This window comes from Juglans microcarpa x Juglans regia, chromosome 1S, assembly GCF_004785595.1.
Source record: "Juglans microcarpa x Juglans regia isolate MS1-56 chromosome 1S, Jm3101_v1.0, whole genome shotgun sequence".
Taxonomy (NCBI): Eukaryota; Viridiplantae; Streptophyta; class Magnoliopsida; order Fagales; family Juglandaceae; genus Juglans; species Juglans microcarpa x Juglans regia.
The window spans coordinates 26191954-26215242 of NC_054595.1; the positions used below are offsets into that span (position 1 = coordinate 26191954).

Sequence of the window (23289 nt, forward strand, 5' to 3'; positions counted from 1 at the left end):
TTAATTTATATAAAAGGAAGAGTATACTATATATTTAAATTATTTATCCCATCAAGACGCCACCCACTCGGTATAACAGAGGAAAAATCCGCCTATTTACCTTGCTAGGGGGATGAATTTCCCAAGGAAAAATCAGTAGCCAAGGAATTGTTGAGAAGAAAGTATAAAAAATTAGCTATTTTGTCCAGTTCAAAACCTTTGGAATGACCTTTTTTTTTTTTTTTTTTTTTTTTTTTTTTTTTTTTTTTTTTTTTTTTTAAATGTCAAGAAACCCCTCCAAGGCAGGTGTATTTGGATCCACCCTACAGAATAAATAATTTATGAAGTCTAAATTTATTACTAATTTTTTTCTTTAATAATTAGTAAATATTACTCGAAAGTATTTATATTTATTTGAATAAATTTATTAAACATTATTAAATATTTAAAAAAATTGGAAGGTTTATTTGATGTGTATCTCTCTATACTCTAAATTCATACTGATATTGAAGAAGTCATTTAGCTTCTACTGTTTGGAAATTGAAGAAGAATTGTATAAAAAAAATTTGAAGAAGAATTGAATTTGTTGCATTAATTACGAGTAAATTTTCGGTTTTAATATCCAAGATAGCACTTTATCACATAGGACAAATCCCGAGAGCCATACGGCGGAATTAATTAATTTTTACCACTCGACAAATTAATAAAACATAGAAATTAAAGAAAATAAACTAGAAAAGAAAAAGAAAAGGAAAAACAAAGAAAGAAGAAAAGAAGCCAAAGCTCCAACCCTGGAATGATTTGCATATAGTTCGCAGTAGGGTTGAAGTTGCAGCAGATAAACGCCACCACTCACTTTATCATCGCAGCCCTTATTACGAAAGCGACGAACCCCAACTCGAAGAGACTCGTTCTTTCTCTATCTCTGCGAAACAATGGGTGCATCGTTGCCTCCCAAAGAGGCCAACCTTTTCAAGCTCATTGTTGTAAGCTCTGATTCCGGACACTCGCTTCCTTTCATTCTCTTTCTACTTCTTGTTCACTGTTTTTCATTACGGCTCGATCGAAGTCTATCGACTTTCGCTGGCATACTTTCCCTACTTCCCAAAACCCTAGATTCTATTCTTGATTATGTAGCTTTGTTTATTGCTTTCTGGTTTCTATGCTCTGCATTTGAACGAAAAGTAAACTGATAATGTTGGGGAGACGTGGCCTCTCTCTCTCTCTCTCTCTCTCTCTAATGAATGATTAAAGTATCTGGGCTTTGCAATTATGGTTGAATTAAGTTCAGATTCATGCTTCTGTATAGGAAGTTAGTCGTGGAAAGACAGAGCAGGAAAATTCGGGATTTCGCTGTTTCATTGCTTTTCGTTCTCTGGGCATACGTGTGATTATGTTAACTAGGGTTTATTTAATTTCTGAATTTGCTTCAGTACTCGGTTTTCCAGCAGGATTGGATGGGTTGAATAGAATAACAAACTATTCGAGTTTGAATTTCAGCTTTTTATCTTTGCCGAGAAATTGAAGGAAAGATTGGGACTTTGTTGGTTATCGGAAAATAAGTAATTAAAATGTCTTATTTTCTCTAGTTGTGTGCATCTGCTTGGATCTTGGTTTCTAAAGAAATTGGATGGTTGGGGAGAATTGGGAGGATGGTTGGTTTCAACTTCGATAAATGTTATTGGCTCAGTTAGGCGAATTGTCTATTGAAATGTTATTTTCAACGGGAGGAAGGGTTTATGCTGTTTTTTGGTGAAAAACTGATGAAAAAAGAAAAGAGAGTAATTGAAGATAGCGTTTCCTATTTGACAATAAAATTTTAAAATTGGATGGAAGGTTAATGGTTTTCAGTTTTTTAAGACACAACTATTCTACTGCATATTATGTTCTAATGTGATATATTCAGTGCTTTGTAATGACCTTGGTAAGGACAATGTGGTAAGATATAGACATATATGTCCATACTAATGTCTTTGCTTACACAACAGTCCTGATGTATTGTCTACCAGCCTATATTTACTATATGAACAAGCAAATCTATCTAGGGCATTGAGATTTTTGTGGGGAAAACTGTTAACTGAACCTCATTTTGCCATGCAGAAATCATATGAAACTAAACAGTATAAGAAGGGGCTGAAGGCAGCGGATTCCATATTGAAAAAGTTTCCTGAGCATGGAGGTAGTTTTCATTGCACACGCTATGTGCTTATATTGGACATTAATTGGATTTAGCAATTTTATTCATAAAAAAAAAAATTGTATTTAGCAATAGTGTCCAAATTTACCCATTTTATCCGCAGTATTTGACATGTGAAAATTCTTATGTAGTTGTTTGGGAACTATTTTCCTCAAGTACAGCTTTGTTGGTAAAAAAATGCACGAGACTGCTGAGAAAAAAACAAAAGCAAATATTGTAGTAACAAGTCTGAAAAACATACTTTACTCTATTGGTTGATTGTAAGTGATTTTAATGGCATGTCTTTTCGTGACTTCCTTGTATTGCTAACCTAGCATGCATGGGCGACGCTCTTGTATATGTCCCGTATACTCAAGCCTTTTGTCTATTTTATGCTCAATAAAATTTTTCTTTATTAAAAAAAGAAAAAACAAGGTGCCTATCTGGCAAATGTAAGCAAGAAAGAGCACTCTTTTACTATTTGATTTTAATGTTAGAGTTTGGTTATCTCTATGGTATCATGAAAGTAAAGTTCAGGGGAGAAGTCTTTTCGCAAACCAAATCCATTTTGTCTCTAATCCCCATCAGCTGTTTTCTTGGCTCTCTCTCTCTCTCTCTTTTCTTTTCTTTTTTTTTTCAAAAAAAAAAAAATCTGCTCTTAGTATTTGTTACTTGTTTTATTATTATGTTTGAATTGAAGGATAAAATATGAATTTACCTATAAAAAAAAGGAGAAAATATGAATTCTATTTAGCAATAAAAGAAGCAAAAGATAAGAGGTTGGGAATACCATTCCTTGGGAAAATGGGTTCAATTCACTTATTTATGGAGGATGATATCAAGTAGCATAAAATCTTGTTTGGTTTTGTCCTAACTGTTTTTGCTAAATGATTTAGTTGGCAAATATTTGCTGGCCAATGCCTTAACTTTTCCTCTTTTTCCTTCTTTAATTTTTTTTTTTTTTCTCAGTTTGAGAGGAGGGTGGGGCTTGATTTACTCTTTTTTCCTCTGGTTTAGTAAATTATGATACGTAGACTAACAACTATTGACAATTCTGAATGATTTGTCCCTCTCACAATCTTATATTTTTTGTTTATTTTCTTATGATTTGCATTTTTCAAGTCTAAATAATGGACTTCTGTTTCTCTCCTGATTTCCAGAAACTTTAGCAATGAAGGGGCTAACTTTAAATTGTATGGACCGTAAACCCGAAGCATATGAGCTTGTTCGGCAAGGATTGAAGGTTGGGATGTATCTCCACTACATTTTGCAATAAAGCAATACTCATTTTTCTGAAATTATTGCTTTGTAATGTAATATTGTATTTAAATTATTCATTCTCATTATGCAGAATGACCTCAAAAGCCACGTTTGTTGGCATGTTTATGGCCTCCTTTATCGGTCAGACAGAGAATATAGAGAGGCAATTAAATGCTACCGAAATGCTTTGAGGATAGATCCTGACAACATTGAGATACTAAGGGACCTGTCTCTCTTACAGGTATGTTTTAAATGGCGTCTCTTCTTTTGATCACTAGAGCTCTCTATGCTATTTTTTTCGAAAATTTTCTGTAACATTTTAACAATGATTTGCATGGGTAGTTGTGTTTGATGCTAGCATAGGATATGGCATACTGCAAACTATATTTAATAGTCATATCCAGTTTGGTGTGTGCATTAGTGTCTTGTATGGGAGAGTTCTTTATCGGTAATTTCTTTGTTACCTTTCTTGTACTTAATGATGATGTTTTTGTTATGCTGCTTTCATACGCTATTCCCTAATATTGGAGAAGGAAGGGGTATTGTGCAGCATTAAAAGCTTTTTTTTCTCGAAGGGAGAAACTAAATTGATTCTTTGTTAAGGAGGATGCTTCTAGGGTGGAAGACCCTTCTTAGGTAAAAGACGAAATTGTTGGCTTCTTTAGGAATCTATCTGGTTCCATCATTCTTTTGTTAGTTAACTGGCCTTTTTCTAAAAGGCGCTGCAATCATTTTTTTTTTAATGATTGAGGGCACTGCCTTCCTACAGCTTTCTGAGGTAGGAGCTGCATCAATCATCTCTCAGTGAGCTGTTAATGCCCCTAATATTATCTTCATTTATTGCAATGCTCCTCTAGTCTTGTAAAAAAGACTCTAAAGCATTGTTCCTAGGTAGTTCTCTGCTCCTTTTCGATGCCTTACCTGATAAAGAATCAATCCCTCTTATGTAACCTTAGTATGCAGCTAAAAGTCTGTCCAATCGAGTCACAGACGCAGACATAAAGTTCTAGATACAATTTTTTTATAAGTAAAAAGATATTTATTAATACTGAAATAGGCATAGCCCAAAGTATACATGAAGTATACAAGAGAATATGCCTAGTTAGGAACTAGAAATGGATACAAGGAAATTGTGAAGGCTGAGACCATTTCGATCTATGCCAATGGCCCACGTAAATAAAGTCTTCAAGTAAAAACTCTTAATTCTTCCAGGGAATGCTCCCAATCCTCAAAATTCTGGTCATTCCTTTCCCTCCAAATGCACCATAGTTAACAAATGGGAATCATCTTCCACATCGCTGCAATCTGGGGGATCCTCTTAAGCCTTCTTCTACCAACTAGCAGCTGCGATCTAGTTACAAATTGACATGTATATGGAGGGAGGAAAATGACCTTTAGATGAATGTGTGAGTTACTGCTCGTTATGGTTTTCCATTTTTTTCTGTTTTAGCTAATCCATCTATTTAACATTTATGTTACAGGCACAAATGCGGGATTTGACGGGTTTTGTTGAGACAAGACAACAACTTTTGTCTCTGAAACCAAATCATCGCATGAATTGGATCGGCTTTGCTGTTGCCCATCATTTAACCTCAAAGTATGGCTGGATCCTTCGATTTGAAAATATTAAAATTATTTGACAATTTCTTATCGTGTTTACCTGTTTTAGTATTTAGCTATGAGTTCTTACTTTTAACTTTCACTTTTATGAACTATTCCACCAACTATGGCTGGTTAGCTTTGCTTCATGGTAATTACTCAATAATATTTTATTTGCATCTATTGGATATCATCGAGGTATTCATCAAGTTAGAGTCACTTCCCTTCTTTTTTTTGATCAGAAAGTCACTTCCCTTCTTTACTGCGGTTAAGAAAAATTTCATGGTATATATCCTCATTTGTGTATGGTTAGTCAATATTTAAAGGTTCTTAGGATTTTGAATACTTCCTATGTTTTACAATTAGGTGTTCCTCTTGTATACTTGTACTTAGGTTATGGCTTTTGCATTTTTTTAATAAAATATTCAATTACTTGAAAGAAGTACTTTGAATAGGGTTTTGTAGGAGAGTAATTGGATATTTACCTTCCATTCTTACTAATGTTTTAGCTTGTATAGAATGCTTTATTCGCTCCATGTATGAAAAAGATGTGGCATAAAAATCTGAAGAAAATACTATTAGAAAACGGATGCTAATTTCTCTTTTATACTTTAATTCTAATTGATGATATCTTTTAAACTCTTTTTGATAAGTAAAACGGCTTTTATTAAACTTAGAGGTGTAGCCCAAGTTCATAGGACACTTTTTTTTTTTTGATAAGTTAGTACATAGGGCACATATAAAGAGAAAACTCATACTTAGGAGTTAGTGATAGATACAAACATTCTTTTGATGATTACTTGTAAACTTTTTTCAATAGCTAAATGCAACTCATTTTTTTATGACGTAGAACCTTAGTAAGGTATGGCCTTTTAGACCCTCCTCTGGGGAGTAAATCTCGGGAACACAGCCCCACCTGCTAGTACCGTGTGTAAGGTAATCTAGGGGAACTTTAGCAAAATCAAACCCCAAATGTTTTGAGTCTATAGCTCATTCCAAGCTTGATCTTTAATCACTACAAAAAAAGCTTGTATCACTTTCTAGCTCCTAGCTTGTAACTCAGTGTTCTCTGTTGTATACTTCCTGTGTACCTAGGCTATGCCAATTTACTTTTTTCAATAAAATTTTATTTTACTTATATAAAAAAAACTTGACCTTTAACCACTAGAATGTATTGTGACAAGTGATGGCTAAATGCAACTAATATATAACATACATGATTGAACCGGGGACCTTTTCATTTAAGGGAATGGTTTCTCGAGGCAAATATGCTAATTTTTTATTTTATTTTATAAGTAATAGTATTATTCAAAGAAATAGGCATAAGCCCAAGTACACAGGAGTATACAAAGGAAACACCTACAACTTCAAAAAACGAAAAGAAACTAACACCAGAAAACTAAAACAAATGCAGAAAATTATCCTCCATTACAAAAGCTTTAACCCAAGAACTCAAAAGTACTCGAGAAAAAATCCCTAAGATCTCCCAATGAGCGTTCTTTATCTTCGAAGCATCTCCCATTTCTTTCAAGCCAAATGCACCACATAAGACAAGGAGGAATCATCTTCCAAACTCTCGCCGCCTTCTTACAGCCCTTCATACCCTTCCACCCTACCAACAAATCCACCACTTCTCTAGGCATTACCCAATGTAATCCTGTCCAACTCAAAACCTCATTCCACAAGAATCTTGTCACTTCGCAATGAAGAAAAAGGTGATTTACTGATTCACCATCCCTTTTACACATGACACACCGATCAGCAATAAACAAACCTCTCCTTCTAAGATTATCAGTAGTCAATACTTTACCCAAAGATGCCACCCTACAGAAAAAAGCAACCTTAGAGGGAACTTTCACTTTCCAAATACTTTTCCAAGGAAAAAACAACTACTATGGCTTGACAAAATTCTGTAATAAGAAGAGATTGAAAACTTAGCATTTCCAGCAGGAATCAACACCATGCTATCCTCTCTTTCAAGCACCAACTTTGAACTGTAGAGTTTAACCAGCAGAGCCTTAAGTTCATCCACTTCCCAGTCATTAACGTCCCTTCTAAAAATGATATTCCATTCAATCTTGTTGTTACTACTGCAGTAAGAATCATAAATAGTTGCGTTATGATCCCTAGCAATTCTGAAAAGGGTAGGAAATTCCAGCTTGAGAGCAGTATCCCCATACCACAGATCATGCCAAAAGAGAATCCTCTTTCCATCTCCCACCTTCAATTTGAAATTATTGGAGAAGGAATCCCATCCCTTTCTAATAAATTTCCACAAACTAACCCCATAAGCTCCACTAGCTGCATTAGTACACCAACCTCCCCACACACTTCCATATTTCACTTCTATCACATTTTCCCAAAGGCTTTACTCTCCAATTGATATCTCCAAAGCCATTTCCCAAGTAATGCTCTTTCAAAAACCCTTAAATCTGTAATCCCCAAACCACCACGATCCAGTGGTTGATAAACCTTCTTCCAACTAACCAAGTGAAACTTCCTTTCCTCTCCATTGCCTCCCCATAAGAAATTTTGAAATAAACTCCCAATCCTCTTGCCAGAAGAGGAAAAAGAGAAAGGAAATAGGTGGGCAGGTTGGACAAAGTGCTCTTTATAAGAGTTAGTCTTCCCCCCTTAGCAAGTAGATCCTCTTCCAACCTGCTAACCTCCTTTCAATTTTTTCAATCACCCCATCCCATATGTTGACAGCTTTAAAAGAGGCTCCTGAAGGAAGCCCAAGATACCTCAAAGGCATAGAAGAAATTCTGCACCCCAGTAAATTAGCCAAATCTGATCAATTCTGAACATCACCCACAGGAACAATTTCAGACTTCGATAAATTAGCTCTTAACCCCGAAGCAGCTTCAAAACACATCAAAAGTGCTCTTAAAGCCTGAATATTATCCGAATCAGGCTCACTAAAAATCAAGGTGTCATAAGCAAATAACAAATGAGAGATCTTTAAACTATTTGTAGTCTCATTATCCACCACAAAACTGGACAGAAAATTACCCTCCACAGCCTACAAATGAGAGATCTTTAAACTATTTGTAGGCTCATTATCCACCACAAAACTGGACAGAAAATTACCCTCCACAGCCTTCTCAATTATTCTACTCATAGTGTCCATAATCATAACGAAAAGAAAGGGGGAAATGGGATCGCCTTGCCTCAAACCGCGAAAACTACAAAAGAAACCAGCCGGTTCTCCATTCACCAAAATAGAAAATTTTGAAGTTGATACACAATGCTTAATCCACGAGCACCATTTAACACCAAAACCAAATCTCCTCAATAAATAATCAAGAAAATCCCAGCTTACATGGTCGTAAGCCTTTTCCATATCCAATTTAATAAGAACACCAGCTTTCTCCACCTTCAATCTACTCTTCAAACATTCATTAGCAATTAAAACAAAATCTAAAATCTCCTTCCTCTCACAAAAGCATTTTGAGATGGTGAAATTATCCTCTCCAGCACCCTACTCAAATGATTTGCCAGCACCATAGAGATAATTTTATAAATGCCATTCACCAAACTAATAGGCCTAAAGTCTCTAATCTCCACAGCCCCTGCATTCTTCGGAATAAGAGCAATGAAAGTAGCGTTCAAGCTCTTCTCAAACCTCATATACGAGTGAAACTCGGCAAACACCTTCATGATATCAACTCTAACAACATCCCAGCAATCTTGAAAAAATGCCAAAGAGAACCCATCTGGACTCGGAGCCTTATCCTTGTCCATACCCTTTACCACACCTAGAATTTCTTCTTCTTCAAACTCTCTTTCCAACCACTTAGCATCCAACTGCTCTATAGAGTCAAAAGCAAGGCTGTCCAGTTTTGGCCTCCAAGAAAAATTTTCTGAAAACAACTGCTCATAAAAATTCACAATGTGGGCCTTAACATCTTCTTGATCCGTAATCAACCTGTCCCCGTCACAAAGGACCTCAATCACATTATATCTTCTATGAGAGTTTGCCATTTGATGAAAAAATTTGGAACACCTATCCCCCTCCTTCAGCCACAACACCCTCGATTTTTGCCTCCATGAAATCTCTTCCATTAAGGCTAAATTTTCCAATTCAGAAACCACCCCTAATTTCCCGATTCTATCCTCTTCCGATAACAACCCTTGCACGTCCTCTTCCGAAGATTGCATCTCCTCCATAAGCCGCTTCCTCTTGGTATCCAACAACCCAAACTCCGCTTTATTCCATCTCATCAAGTCTTTCTTAAGCAATTGGTCTTTTTCTTGATATGGTAATTACATATTCAATTGTTCTTTTTCTTGATAGCTAATTTGTCTTTACTTTTTAAGCCTTTGATTGAACAAGGTTCAAGCTGTTTGACCATAATTACCTTGGGATTTTCACACCAGCATCAATTGAAAAGTTTTTTCTGCAATTTGATGAATTGCTAATTGAGGTCCTCGATTTGTTTATTACTCTAAACAACTTCTTTTTCTTGTGCATTAGTGCATCAAAAGCGGTTGAAATTCTGGAAGCATATGAAGGGACGCTTGAAGATGATTATCCTCCTGATAATGAACGTTGTGAGCATGGGGAAATGCTCTTGTACAAGGTAGAATCATTGGCGACATATACACGCTGCCCTAATCTATCCAAGGATCCCTTTTCAGTTGTTTGGTACCTTATTTAGACTTGTACATAAGAGTGATTTACTGGAATTTACACATGAATTCAACAAAAAGATACAGTTGAATTTGTATTTATGCCTGAATTCAATTCTTTATTTACTGCTATACTTAATTCAAAATTTTCAAGACTTAATAGCTTAGTACAACTAATCAATTCTAGTCAAGAATTCTTATCTGGAGTAATTTTAAAAAGCTCAGATTTCTAATGTTTGAAGTTAACTCTTGTTTGTAGACTGCATTCTTTTTATATTTTGGATGATCTGTGTGTGAGATTTTCCAAACAACTAGGCTCCATATATATTATGGGATGGTGTTTTTTTTTCAATAATAAGTAGATGACTCTGCAATGGTGTTTGTAGTGAGGGGAGCTTTATTGAAATGGTTGTGGCGTTACAACCATGAGAGGGGAGCTTTATGGAAAGGGGTGGTTGACATGAAGTATGGAAGTGAAATGGGGGGTTGGTGTTCTAAAGAGGGTAGGGGGACGTATGGAGTGGGGCTATGGAAGTATATACGAAAAGGTTGGTACTCTTTTGCTAGTAATACTCGGCTGCGTTTGGGGGATGGTAGTAGGATTAGCTTCTGGCAAGATGTGTGGGTGGGAGACACGGCCTTGAAGGATGCTTATCCTATGATTTTCAGAATTGCACGGGAGAAAGAAGCCATGGTGGCTGATTTGAGGGTAATTAATCAAGGTTTACAGGAGTGGAACATCAGCCTTACTCGAGATGCACAAGATTGGGAAGTAACTGCGTTGGTGGAATTTCTGAAGATGCTCTACAATATTTCTGCTGCTGCCACAATGGAAGACAGATGGTATGGCGACATTCTAGAAAAGGGAAATTTTCGGTATGCTCTTTTTATGACTATTACTATGCATCAAAGGCACAATTTCCCTTGGAAGAATATATGGAGGACTAAAGCACCTACAAAGGCCGCATTTTTTGTATGGACGGCAGCTCTAGGGAAGATTACGACCATTGAGAATCTTAGAAGACGCGGCCTTATTATTATGGACTGGTGTTGTTTGTGCAGAAATAGTGGTGAAACGGTGGACTATTTACTTTTACACTGTGAGTTTGCCAGAGATATTTGGACTTATTTTCTCAGTAGAATGGGTATAGCATGGGTGATGCTGGGTAGGGTGGTTGATTTGTTAGCAAGCTGGAGAGGGATCACAGGGACACCACAGATTGCAGCCGTGTGGAAGATGGTTCCTATTTGTATTTTCTGGTGTATTTGGAATGAAAGAAACGAAAGACTCTTTGAGGATCATGAACGCTCCTTGGAAGAGTTTAAGAGTTTCTTCTAGAAGACTTTGTTTTTGTGGGCCATTGCTCTTGATTGGAATGGTCGCAGCTTCCATGATTTCCTTGTAACTGTTCTTAGTTTTTAAATAGGTGTAATCACATGTATACTTCTAGTGTACCTGGGCTATGCCTACCTTCTTATCAATGAATGAACTTATTACTTATAAAAAAAAAAAAAAATATTTCAGGAAGCATTGTAACTAAGACTTCAATACAGAAGTTCGCCTCTTAGTCTTCCCCCCCCCCCCCCCCCCCCCCCCCCCCCCCCCCCCCCCCCCCCCCCCCCCCCTTCCTGTACCTTTAGATTCATTCTTGATGGATAATGCACTAGTTTCTAAGTTGAATCATGCATCCAAGCTGTCAGAACGAAACTGCTTTCGTCTTTTATATGAAAATTTGAGGACTTTACATATCCTTAATGCTGGATACAGTTTGTTCATACTTGACCCATAATTTTGGCTGAAAAAGAAGAAGAAGAAGAAGAAGAGAGAGAGAAAAAGAAAAGAAGAGAGAGTATAGCTGATTGATGCTATATTTTACTTTTACATTGTAGGAGTGTAACTCACTGATATAGATCCTTTCATGAAAAATAGAATTTTGACTGACTAGATTCATTCTTAGTTCCCATAGGAAGAATGATAAAGGACATATACCTAGATGGTAAGAAAGGTGCAATGCTTTTTAAACATTTGGATTGACTTTGCTTAGTGTTTTTGTACTATAACATATAAAAAAACTAAAATGGTACAGTATGAATCTTGGATGAAATCCAGAAGATAAGGTCATAAGGGTCCTTTTTTTATAATCATTGCAATGGTATAGAAAGAAAACTAACAGAATACATGGTTTGCTTTTCGACCAAAATATTTGCTGTAAATGAAACGAAACCTGTTGGTGCAAGGTATTGTTCTTTGATTGCCCTAACATAAAATTCTTCTGCGAAATAAATTTCATGCATTTATTTGGAAATGACATAATAGATAATGAGAAAAAAGGTTCAATGGGAGCACTTAGGGAGTTTTTCCTTAGTACTTTGTGTATTTGGGCTAAAGCTCTTGTATTGAATGGAGATAATCTTCATGATTTGCTTTTAGTCCACTCTAGTTCCTAGCTTGCATTTCAGGTGTTTTCGCTTGTATACTTCCTGTGTACTTGAGCTATGCCTGTTTAGTTGTATCGATAGTTTTCCAATTCGGGCTTTGTGTATTTTGGGTAGGTTTTCATGGGCTTTTGGGTCATTAGGGGCTTTCTTGTATGGACTAGGTGTTTTTCTTGTATACGTCCAGTATACTTGGTTACTCCTATTGATATATATATATATATATATAATATTATTACTTATAAAAAAAAAATCTTATTACTTATAATATATATATATATATATATATATATATATAATGTGAAATGTTTTAGCCACAAAGAGATCCCAAAAGTAAACCCACAAATTGATGTGGTTTGATGTGGTACGTTAGATTGTAAAGTTACTTATAAAAAAAAAAAGAGTTACTTTTATTGTAAACTAGATCTAATGTATCATATGAAGTCATATTAGTTTATGAGTTTATTTTTGTGGGATCTCTTTGTGGCTGTAGCACTTCTCATATATAATTGCTTCTAGCGGACTATCTTTTCCTTTGGACTGATAGTGCAATTGCTAATGCTGGAGGCATCAAGCAATCTACAAGTTTTCATCACCTCCTTTTGCATAAACTCTTTGGTTGTAGCTTTTACATTTTCAGTATGACTGCTTAGTTTATAATGGATATGAATGTTTATGCTTTTACATAGGAAATGCAGAATGATAATCTTATGGTTACACTCATGTTTTTTTTTGTAACAGATTTCTTTGTTAGAGGAATGTGGCTTTCTTGAGAGAGCTCTTGAGGAGTTGCGCAAGAAAGAGTCAAAAATTGTAAGTGTGTTGTATATGTTTTGGGGATGATCATATATTATTAACATCGACTATTGAATATTAAGACCATCAGATGTTGAGACCTAGTTGCTCATGGTTTTTAGGTCGAAAAATTGGCTTATAAAGAGCAAGAGGCTTCTCTTCTTTTGAAACTTGGCCGGTTAGAAGAAGGTGAAAAATTGCACCGAGCATTACTTTTCATGAATCCTGACAATTACAGGTACTTTATAGTTAGTTGAGCGTTGAAATTGAAAAGAACATCCATCTGAATCCGCTAATTCAACTGGATAAAAATCTATCACGTGATCAATTTTTTTTTTATTTTAATAATGGAATGAAGTTACCGAAAGTGGCTCAATATGTTACTTTAATTTATGTTTTTTTGGTTGTTGCTATTATTGAATTGATTTTTGATAGCATACACGTTTTATACACATGCAACAATGTATCCTGCCACAAATGTTCTTTTTGATGGTTTTGAAGTTTGGTGAAGGCCTGAGAATTTTTCTCATTTAAGAATTTATTTGTTGGAATAAAGATAAGCAAAAGCTTTTCCCAGACTCCTTGTGCCCATATGCAGTTTCTTCTTATAGTGATTCGCTTTAAGTTTGTTTTAGCTGGGACTTCTAAGTACCTTAATTTTTTTTTTTTTTCAGAGCAGTTTTTTGTGTTATAAGTAATGAAGAAATTTATTGATGAAAATGATAGGCATAGCTCATTTACACTGGACGTATACAAGAGAGACACCTATGCTTGAGTTTTTTTCAGACCAGTTATTGACCTTATGTACAATGACCCAGATAATGTATATCAGTACCTTTTTTTATCCTGGTTTAGGAAACTGTTTCCATTATGGACATTTATAGCTATTACAAAAGAAAAGTGTTATTTGTGGTTGGACACCTGAGTATTTTCACCTGATTGACTCTCTCCAAGAACTGATCCTCTGTCAAAATCTTAGGTCACTTTGGGCTGTTTTATAAAGTTTTCTTTCATCGTTTTTGCTTCTGTTGTCACAAACATGGTCTGCACTTTCTGGTTAGCAGTAAAAAGTATCTAATGAGTTCTCTCTGTCTCTCTCCCGCTCATATTAATATATATATAATTACATACTTACCTGCATACACAAATATATATATATATCGATGTAATTATGTTTCTGTGGTCTGTGCGCAACCCAAAATTTGCAATGTAACTACTCTGATTTTGTTGTGGTATACTTCTAATTTATAAGAAGGTGACTGATTTTATTTTTATTATTTCCTTATTAGATATTATGAAGGCCTGCAAAAATGTGTTGGGCTATATTCAGAAATGTCACAATTTTCTCCTGATGAAATTGATCGGTTAGATGGCTTGTACAAATCGCTTGGGCAGCAATACCAGGCTTCATCCGCTGTTAAGGTAGCACATTTCGTTTATTTATGTTTATTACTTCTTAGAATGGAAATGTTATGTTTTCAATAAAACTTACTTTTACCTATAAAAGAAAAAGAATGGAAATGTTATGCCCAATCCATGTGTATCTGATGATATCCTCTCTATCATCAATACAATTTTTTCTTCTACTTATTGCAGAACTTATTTTACTTAATCAAAAAAAAAAAAAAAAAAAAAAATCTTTCTACTTATCTAATAACACAGGTTAGAATGTTTGCTATTATTATTTTTCATTCTCTCCTGATTTGCCTATTGTGGTGTCTTTGGAGGGAGAGGAATGAAAGAAGCTTTGAAGATTGCCAGCACAGTCAATTGATGAGCTGTGAATATATTTTGAGTACTTGATTCCATTGGTCGATTGTAATAGATTTTAGTGGCCTGAATATACATGACTTTTTTGTATCTCTAGAAAATCATGCATAGGTGTTGCTCCTATATATGTCCCATGTACTTGAGATATGCTTATTTTTCTCATCTTGTTTACTGATAAGAGAAAAAGATACTAGATTGACCCCCGCTTTTTTCCCTGGCCTCAGAGAATTCCTCTTGATTTTCTGCAAGGCGACAGGTTCCTAGAAGCAGCAGAAAATTATATAAGGCCTCTCCTAACCAAGGTATTTATGGTTATTTCTTATGCAACACTTATTGGTCTTCTGAATGTTGAAATAGGTCATGACTTTTCTTCTTGGTGTGTATAGGGAGTTCCGTCATTGTTTTCTGATCTCTCTCCCTTGTATGATCACCCCGGCAAGGTTAGTATGATCACTCCCTTTGTTTATCTGATATGAGAGAGATATTGTCTTTTTATGTTGTAGAACTGAGATGCTCTGGTAGGAAATATTGTTTGCGTCAGGTTTTTTGTCACTCTTGTGCAGGCAGATATTCTGGAGCAACTTATGCTCAAGTTGGTTCATTCAATAAGGACGACTAGCCGATACCCTGGAAGGTTATGTATGCTATTCGTTCACTTGTAATATTCTGATAAATGCGGCCACAAATTTCTCTTTTGGACGGGTTAAAACAATAGATAATAATGGAGTCTGACTAAATATTGCTTGCACCCATTAGAGATACTGCATTGGAGAATCTTGCACTTTGGAGCACTAATGGCAACCAGCTATTTTCTTTTCTAGAATAGGGGAATATGGCATGGGCCATCCATGTAGGAAGTGTGTAGCAATTAAGAATGTGAAACTAGAAATTGGAAACTTGTGTTGGCATTGAGTATGAAATATGTGATGTCTGTTCTTTTTTCCTGAGCATCATTGCAGTGTTTATTTTGAGTTATTATTTCTGCTGACGACATGTTGCTATTATTTCTTCTTACTTGCAGGGTAGAAAAAGAGCCCCCTTCGACACTTATGTGGGCATTATTTTTATTGGCTCAGGTTGTTTATTGTCAATTGGATGTTCAGTGTCTTTGTGTGTTTTTATACCCTTGCTTAGTTTCTTGGGTACGTAGTCTTATAGATCTTTTGCTCATACAGCACTATGACAGATGCGGTCAATATGACGTAGCTCTTTCTAAAATTGACGAGGCTATAGAACACACTCCGACTGTGATTGATCTGTACTCTGTCAAGGTTTGCATATATTTACACTCTCCATCTTCAAACTTTTCTGTAGCAATTATCTGATGGTAACCTGCCATGGTTTTATCTCATCAGTTTCAGCTTGCTGTTCCTGTGTCTATTTTTCTTATTGGGGTTGCCATGGTGTTTTCCTTTTTAGTTTTATCGGTTTCTATAGACTGTTGAGGGTTGTTGTCTCTGCAATGTCTAAATAATCAGGACCACCTTTTCCTGCAATGGTAAATTCAGAATTTGGGAATGAAAATATGAGTTTTTTATTTTATTTTCTTTATAAGTAAGAAGTTTTATTTTATTTTTTTATAAGTAAAAAATATTATATATCAGAGGAGAAATGAAGTACACTGAATGTATGCAAAAAAACACCTTGCCCAAAATGACCCAAAAAGCCCATGAAAAGACAACCCAAAATGCACCAAACCGGTCCCCAACCCTTGTTTCTCGTAGAATTAAAACTTTACCCGAACACCCGAACACCCAACCCCAAACCCTTGATTCCCCGTCTTCACAATGTCCTCCTTTTAGACTTCCCTCTAGTTGAGCTACCACCCTTAGCGTCGTAGTTGATTGCCTAAGAAAGACGCTGTAACTCCCTGCTTTTCTTGAAACTTTTGATTTCAAGCTCGTGGCTTGCCTCAATTACAGTGATTAGTTCATTGAATTGGTCTTCACATCCTCCATGTGAAATTCCCACAAACTGCTGAATCTCGTTAACTTTAGGCAGAATCCAGTCCACTATTGGTGGAAGAGACACCAGGGGAGTAACGTTATCCCCAGACACAGTATCCAATTGCACTCTTGACTCTAGACATTCATCTACACGAGGCACCAATGCCAAACCCTTTGGTTCTCCAACAACTCCATTGGTTCACTCTAATGGTATCATGGTCCCCAATGGTAAGAAGTTTTATTAATCCACGTAAAAAGGCAATGCCCATGTACACAGGAAGTATACAAGAAAAAGCCTAGTTACAAACTACACGCTACAGAAAGTAGCATAAAAGTCATTTTAATTCACTCCATTCAATACAATAGAAGAGTCCCAAAGCAACAAAGTGTGATAGAAAAAAGGCCCTAAAGCTATCTGGAGAGCGTTCCATATTTTCAAAACATCGACCATTTCTTTCAATCCATGTGCACCACGTTAAGCATAGAGGCACTATCTTCCAAACAGCTGCAATGTGACGGTGGCCCTAATCCCTCTCCAACATGACAATAAATCCAATACCCTCCCAGGCATAACCCATGCAATACCAATCGGTTAAGTAGAGGCCTCGCTTTTTCAGCTTATCAATAGTCAATATCTTCCCATGGGATGCCAACCAGCCAAAAAAGGCAACTTTGAGTTTTGAGGGGTGCATTGCTCCTCCAAATGCTCTTCCAAGGAAAGACATTGGAGGGATGAACCGTCAAAAACTTGTAATAAGAGCGGGCTGAAAATTTCTTGTTCCCGGTGTGTGTCCATGGTAGCCTGTCTTCCCTACCTGCTTGCAATTTCAGCGCGTATAAAACATTGTAGAAATCAACAATGTTGTTAACCTCCCAATCCTGTACAGCTCTAGAAAAACTCACAGACCAATGAAGAGAATTAGCGGAAATGCTTATATTATCAGCCACGGAAGCATTCTTGTCTGACGTAATCCTATAAAGAGAGGGGAAAGCATTTTCCAAGGCCACATAGCCACACCAAATATCATGCAAAAACCTTATTCGCGTGCCCCTTCCAACCTCAAGTCTGAAATTACCGAGTAAGTCTTCCCATCCATTCTGAATGTATTTCCAAACACCCACCCCGTAAGCCCCTCTTACTGAATTATAGCACCAATCTCTCCAAATGCTCCCGTATTTATTATCGATGATGCTTCTCCAAAGAGTGTCCCCTTCTTGATGGTACCGCCATAGCCACTTTCCAAGTAAAGCCTTGTTAAAGATTCTCAATTTTCTAATCCCCAATCCACCGCAAGCCAAAGGGGTGCAAACTCTATCTCATTTAATCAAATGGAGTTTTTTCTCATCTTCTAGCCCTCCCCACAAGAAGTCACGGAAGATCTTCTCTAGTCTATTGGCCACCCCTGCAGGCAAAGGGAATAAGGATAAAAAGTATGCTCTTAATAAAGTGTGCTCTTAATAAGCGTGGTTCAGCCGCCTTTAGACAAGTAAATTCTCTTCCAACCCGCCAGTTTGCATTCGATGAAAATATGAATGACGCTGCAAGTTTGCAGCTTGGTGGCAATGCATCATATATGACATGGAATATAAATATACGCATACCAGTTTAGCATCTCAGTAGGTTTCTGAAATGAATTCTCTCCTTAATGGTGTGGTTGCTAAACAATTATCATAGATTCCTCTTAGGAGCAACTTTGTTGTCATCACAGTTGTTTTTGTGCAAAGAGGGAAAATTGATTTTAGACATTATTGAGTAATTGTTTGAAATCTTTTGAGTTTGATTCTTTTATAAAGTAGTAATTCTGCTTGTCTTTTGATCAGAGTCGAATACTGAAGCATGCGGGTGACTTGGCAGCTGCTGCTGCATTGGCAGATGAAGCTAGGGGTATGGATCTTGCTGATCGTTACATAAATAGTGATTGCGTTAAGCGTATGCTGCAGGCTGATCAGGTTTTGAAGCTGCCTTTTCTTTATCCTTTGGTTGAATATGCTTTTTTCATTTGTCATTTTGGAGTGGTTTATGCTGCATATATTTGCACTATTCTGGGTCTACTTTATTAAAACTGCTGTTTTGAAGGTGGCTTTGGCAGAAAAAACTGCTGTATTGTTCACAAAAGATGGAGATCAGCACAACAACCTTCATGACATGCAGTGTATGTGGTGTGTCTCTTTTTACTGGCACAGTTTTCCTTGCTTAAATTTGCTATCTAGATTGCAGCTGTTTAATTGTTATGTGATATTTTCGTCTCTGGAGGTATGAACTTGCTTCTGGTGAAAGTTACTTCCGCCAAGGTGATCTTGGACGAGCGCTGAAGAAATTTTTAGCTGTGGAGAAGCACTATGCTGATATTACTGAAGACCAATTTGACTTCCATTCTTATTGCTTACGGAAAATGACTCTGCGTGCCTATGTGGAAATGCTTAAATTTCAAGATCGTTTACATTCACATGCATATTTTCACAAGGCCGCAGCTGGGGCTATCAGGTGAAACATCTCTGTCAGAACCTTAAACTAGATTCTTGATAATTCTTAATGAGATGTAATTAGTTGCATACTGTACTTTTCTGTTGCTTTGCATTCGAACTTTTCTGATAATCTTATTTCATCAATATGGTGCATCATGGAGTTTCTAAGGCCAGATAGAATGCACAGATAAATATTGCTAATCGTCTCAACCATGAAAAATGCCATGTGACTATCAATAATTCTTCTTGCAGTCCCCCAGGGAAAGGCCCTGTACACAACTCTTATGTGCTTTATTTCAAGTCACCAAAGTTTTTTTTTTTTTTTGGTCAAAAGACTGACTTTCGTTTAAAGGTGCGGAGGCTCTGGCCTTATTAACTTAAGTGACTTCTTTTAAAAGCCCCTAAAGTGCTGACTTCTGTCTTCTACCCTAATAGCTCCCCAAAATCAAAGGAAACCTTTAATGGTGTCTAATCCCAGTTACAATTGAATCTTGAGATACTCTTTTGTTCTCTGCATTTTCTTCTATGCATCAATTATCCTGATTTTTTTTTTTTTCTCTCTGTATTTTGCTTCCTCCTTGGGGTGGGCAGAGCACTAAAATTGAAACACAATAACCCATAGTTTCCTTTCAAATCAAGAATAGATCCTTCCTAGAAACAGACACCCCAAAAGTCTAGTTTTTTAAAAGAAGTTACATTCATTTTGTGCTAAAGTTGAGCACTCATGTAAAATAATTCCCATGTATAGAAATTGACAATTAATTATACTTAAAAAAAAAGACTATTCATTCCCCCCAAAAAAAAAAAATAGAGTTATTGTCAAAAGATTTTCAATTCCTGATGAGATGGATGTAGCAGCAGCTTGAAGGAGGATGGTTCACTAATCAAATGTGTTAGATTTATTTGTCTATTTAAAATGTACTATGATTTGTATTGGTATGATTTTCATCTCTCACTTACAGCATAGTGCATGAAGAACTTCATATTTTTGGTTATTGGATTTTGAGATGCAGATGCTATTTAAAGCTGTATGATTCTCCTCCAAAATCAACAACTGAAGAAGATGATGATATGTCAAAGATGCCTCCCTCTCAGAAAAAGAAATTGAGGCAAAAACAGAGGAAGGCGGAAGCACGAGCTAAGAAAGTATTGTAGTTTGTTTCTGTGGCTTCTGGGAATTCTTCCTGCTTAGTTTTTTTCATCCAAATGGTTTGCATTCTTTTAGGAGGCGGAAGAAAAGCATGAAGAATCAAGTGCTGCTGGTGCTTCTAAGCCTGGAAAGCGTCATATCAAACCAGTAGATCCAGATCCTCATGGGGAAAAGTTGTTGCAGGTTTCTTCCAATCCTACCTGTGCCTTTCAAATCCTCAGAGAAATATCATTCTTTTCATGCAGTTTCTTCCAATTTTACCAGTGCCCTTCAAATCCTAGAGAAAATATCCGTCTATCTCATTTGTTGAATATTGCTTTCTTTAGATTGAAGATCCATTACAGGAAGCCACAAAGTACTTAAAGTTGCTTCAGAAGAACTCACCCAATTCCTTGGAGACACAGCTGCTTTCTTTTGAACTAAATATGAGAAAGCAGAAGATTTTGCTTGCCTTTCAGGTAGTGTTTTGTTCAAGATTGGAACTTAGAACCCTTCTTTAATAGTGCCATCTTAGTTATCGGCTCTATAATCTTAACTAAATATTGACTTAATATTACCCTGGGTTATCTTCAAGTTGCAAGATATAATCGGAGGCTCTCTTATTATTTTGTCTTGATGGAAGGCGAGTTTTATCTCGACTGAGGTTTTGATGAGATTAACCGGACAAGCTGATTAGTTATAGTTGCATATCTTGTAGCTCAATCACTATCATACTCATGCTTGCTCCAAATTTAATTTATGATGACAAATTCATTGGCTTTCTTTCATTTTTTCTTCTGGCTTGTAGGCTGTAAAGCAGCTGCTGAAGTTGGATGCTGAACACCCAGATTCACATCGCTGCTTGGTATGGTGTCTTTCTGTATTATTTAGTTGACTACCTTACTGGTTTTTTTTTTTTTTTTTGCGAGTCCGGTTGTGGTTGTGGTTGTGGTTGTGGTTGTGGTTGTGGGTTGTGTGGGGGGTTTGTGTTTTGGTGTTTCCAAGTATGAAAGCTGCCTACCCATTCTATTGTCACTTATTGACATTTTCACACCATTCAGATTAAATTCTTTCATAAAGCGAGGTCAATGGCTGCTCCTGTGACTGATACTGAGAAACTTATATGGAGTGTCTTAGAAGCAGAGCGTCCAACGATCAGGTTAGCTTGTAGATTGGTCTTTTAATCTCACTGATGCTCTACAGTATCTTGCCTTTTCCATTTAAAATTGCGTACTGAATCTATTTATTCTTTTTCCGTAGTCAATTGCATGAGAAATCGTTGATCGAGGGAAACGAGATTTTCCTAGAAAGACATAAAGGTCATCATACACCTTACCTAACTACTGTTTGAGCACCTTATCATTTGTAGCATTGTGATGACTCCTTTTTTGTCCTCTCTTTTATCCCTGCAGATTCTTTGATGCATAGAGCTGCTGCTGCAGAAATGCTATATGTTTTGGAACCTGACAGAAAGTCGGAGGCTATTAGATTAATTGAAGAGTCAACCAACAACATGGTGGCCAAGTAATGCCTCCTAGTAATTGAAATATGTTGTTTTTATGTTTTACTTTCTAGATTAATTCTTTTGCTTCTGTCTTTAAGAGTGTCAAACATTAAACTTGTACACGCTCTTCTACAACAGAAAGGGGGCACTTGGACCTGTCGGGGAATGGAAACTCAAAGACTGTATTGCAGTCCACAAACTTCTAGGAACGGTACTTGATGACGAAGAAGCTGCATTGAGTAAGTACTTGCCCCCTCATGGAGAGTGTATATGACCACAATGTTTATTGAAGCACGTGTGAAACATTGGTGACCATGGTGTATTTGGGAGCCCCAAATATTATTTCTATTTGGCCTTAATTTCCTTCAAAAAAAACTTTCTTATATATTCAGTCATAAAATATGCTTTACCCTGCAGGTTTAATACCTTATCAAAGTTTTTGCTCTCTTTAAATCACATTCTTTCCTCTGCTTAGTACTCTGTACTCAATTGTTTAGTGCATTCAAGCTTGGAGATTTTTATCAGTTGTTATCTAAGAATAAAAGGAAGTACGTGTTTATTTATCATCCAGCAAAAACTGCTAGTCACCATGGGACTAGCCATTATATCTGGGGAAAGAAAGGGAAAGTCTTCTATTGCCTTCCCTTTTTTGGTTATGTTATTTCCTTGTGTAGTAGAAACTGATCGAGCCCTGATTGATCTTCCTGTGTTCTTCAGGTTCTGACTAATGTGGGTCTGGTATAGTAATTATTTGATATTTCCCTGGAAGCATAATCATTATGTTCTTTTGTAGGATGGAAGTTGCGTTGTGCTGAGTGCTTCCCTTACTCGACATACTTTGAGGGAAGATGCAGCTCTGTTGTACCAAACTCTGCATACAACCAGATACGTAAAAAATCTGAAAATGGTAGCGCAAACCATTCAGAAGGTGGTGAAACTAGAGATTCCGTTGCATCAAATGGAAGGTTAGAGGCATTTAAAGGCCTCACCATCTGACCATGATGTTGAATGTGCCAGTCTGCCAATGTATTGCGCGAGTTACCGTGTTTGGATACTTGATCACGGAACCAAGCTGAGACTGAAAAGTATGGCAGGAGGACAGTAGGGTTGCAGCTCTTGGGGGTATCTGTGCAAGTTATGATGGTGACCACAATTGATGTTGCTTTGAGACTAGACTTCCTTCTTTCACCGGTTATACCTCCCCCAGTTCTGAGATGTATTCAATTTGCAAATGTGTATAATTTTACTTTTTAACTTTAATCGGGTTTTAGGGTTTGAGTTTTATATTGCTCGCTTTTTCCTTTTTTTGAGTACCCTGCAGCCAGCATAGTTGCCCGGGGCATTATACTTGGCCCATTTGATCGGCTTATTTATTATGTATAAGCATTAAAAAGCATGTGAAAATTTTGCTGTTGGATTCATACGATGTATGACTTTCGAGGCTCTTCTTAAACTGTGCTTCCCATATATATACTTTTGCACGTAATGAAATGTCCTTTTATTATTGGGTTCCATATGATATGATTGATAATTAGTTTTTTGTTTATATAAAATTCATTTATTAGCTCCCAATGTCGTAAGATCTATTGCTACTTAT

The 23289-nt window shown here is 36.5% G+C and overlaps 1 protein-coding gene across 1 annotated transcript; it reads left to right on the forward strand.

Annotated features, from left to right (window-relative positions):
* Positions 1-715: 715 nt before the first annotated feature.
* Positions 716-23196, forward strand: LOC121247783 (N-terminal acetyltransferase A complex auxiliary subunit NAA15). Its single transcript, XM_041146231.1, has 26 exons — positions 716-965; positions 2080-2158; positions 3316-3398; positions 3507-3656; positions 4897-5012; positions 9492-9597; positions 12824-12895; positions 13000-13115; positions 14167-14299; positions 14872-14949; positions 15034-15087; positions 15211-15281; positions 15669-15723; positions 15823-15918; positions 18415-18543; positions 18671-18753; positions 18848-19078; positions 20073-20205; positions 20285-20392; positions 20536-20667; positions 20997-21053; positions 21250-21347; positions 21449-21507; positions 21601-21712; positions 21831-21931; positions 22486-23196. Exons 1-26 carry the CDS (start codon positions 915-917, stop codon positions 22686-22688), a joined length of 2706 nt encoding a protein of 901 aa, XP_041002165.1. The 5' UTR covers positions 716-914; the 3' UTR covers positions 22689-23196.
* The last annotated feature ends 93 nt before the right edge of the window (positions 23197-23289 follow it).

Bases quoted from the DNA above. Each gene is read 5' to 3' on its own strand.
- LOC121247783 (XM_041146231.1), top strand. From the start codon at position 915: ATGGGTGCATCGTTGCCTCCCAAAGAGGCCAACCTTTTCAAGCTCATT. The intron at 3,657-4,896 runs GTATGTTTTAAA...TTTATGTTACAG, and splicing joins GGGACCTGTCTCTCTTACAG to GCACAAATGCGGGATTTGAC. The intron at 12,896-12,999 runs GTAAGTGTGTTG...CATGGTTTTTAG, and splicing joins GCAAGAAAGAGTCAAAAATT to GTCGAAAAATTGGCTTATAA.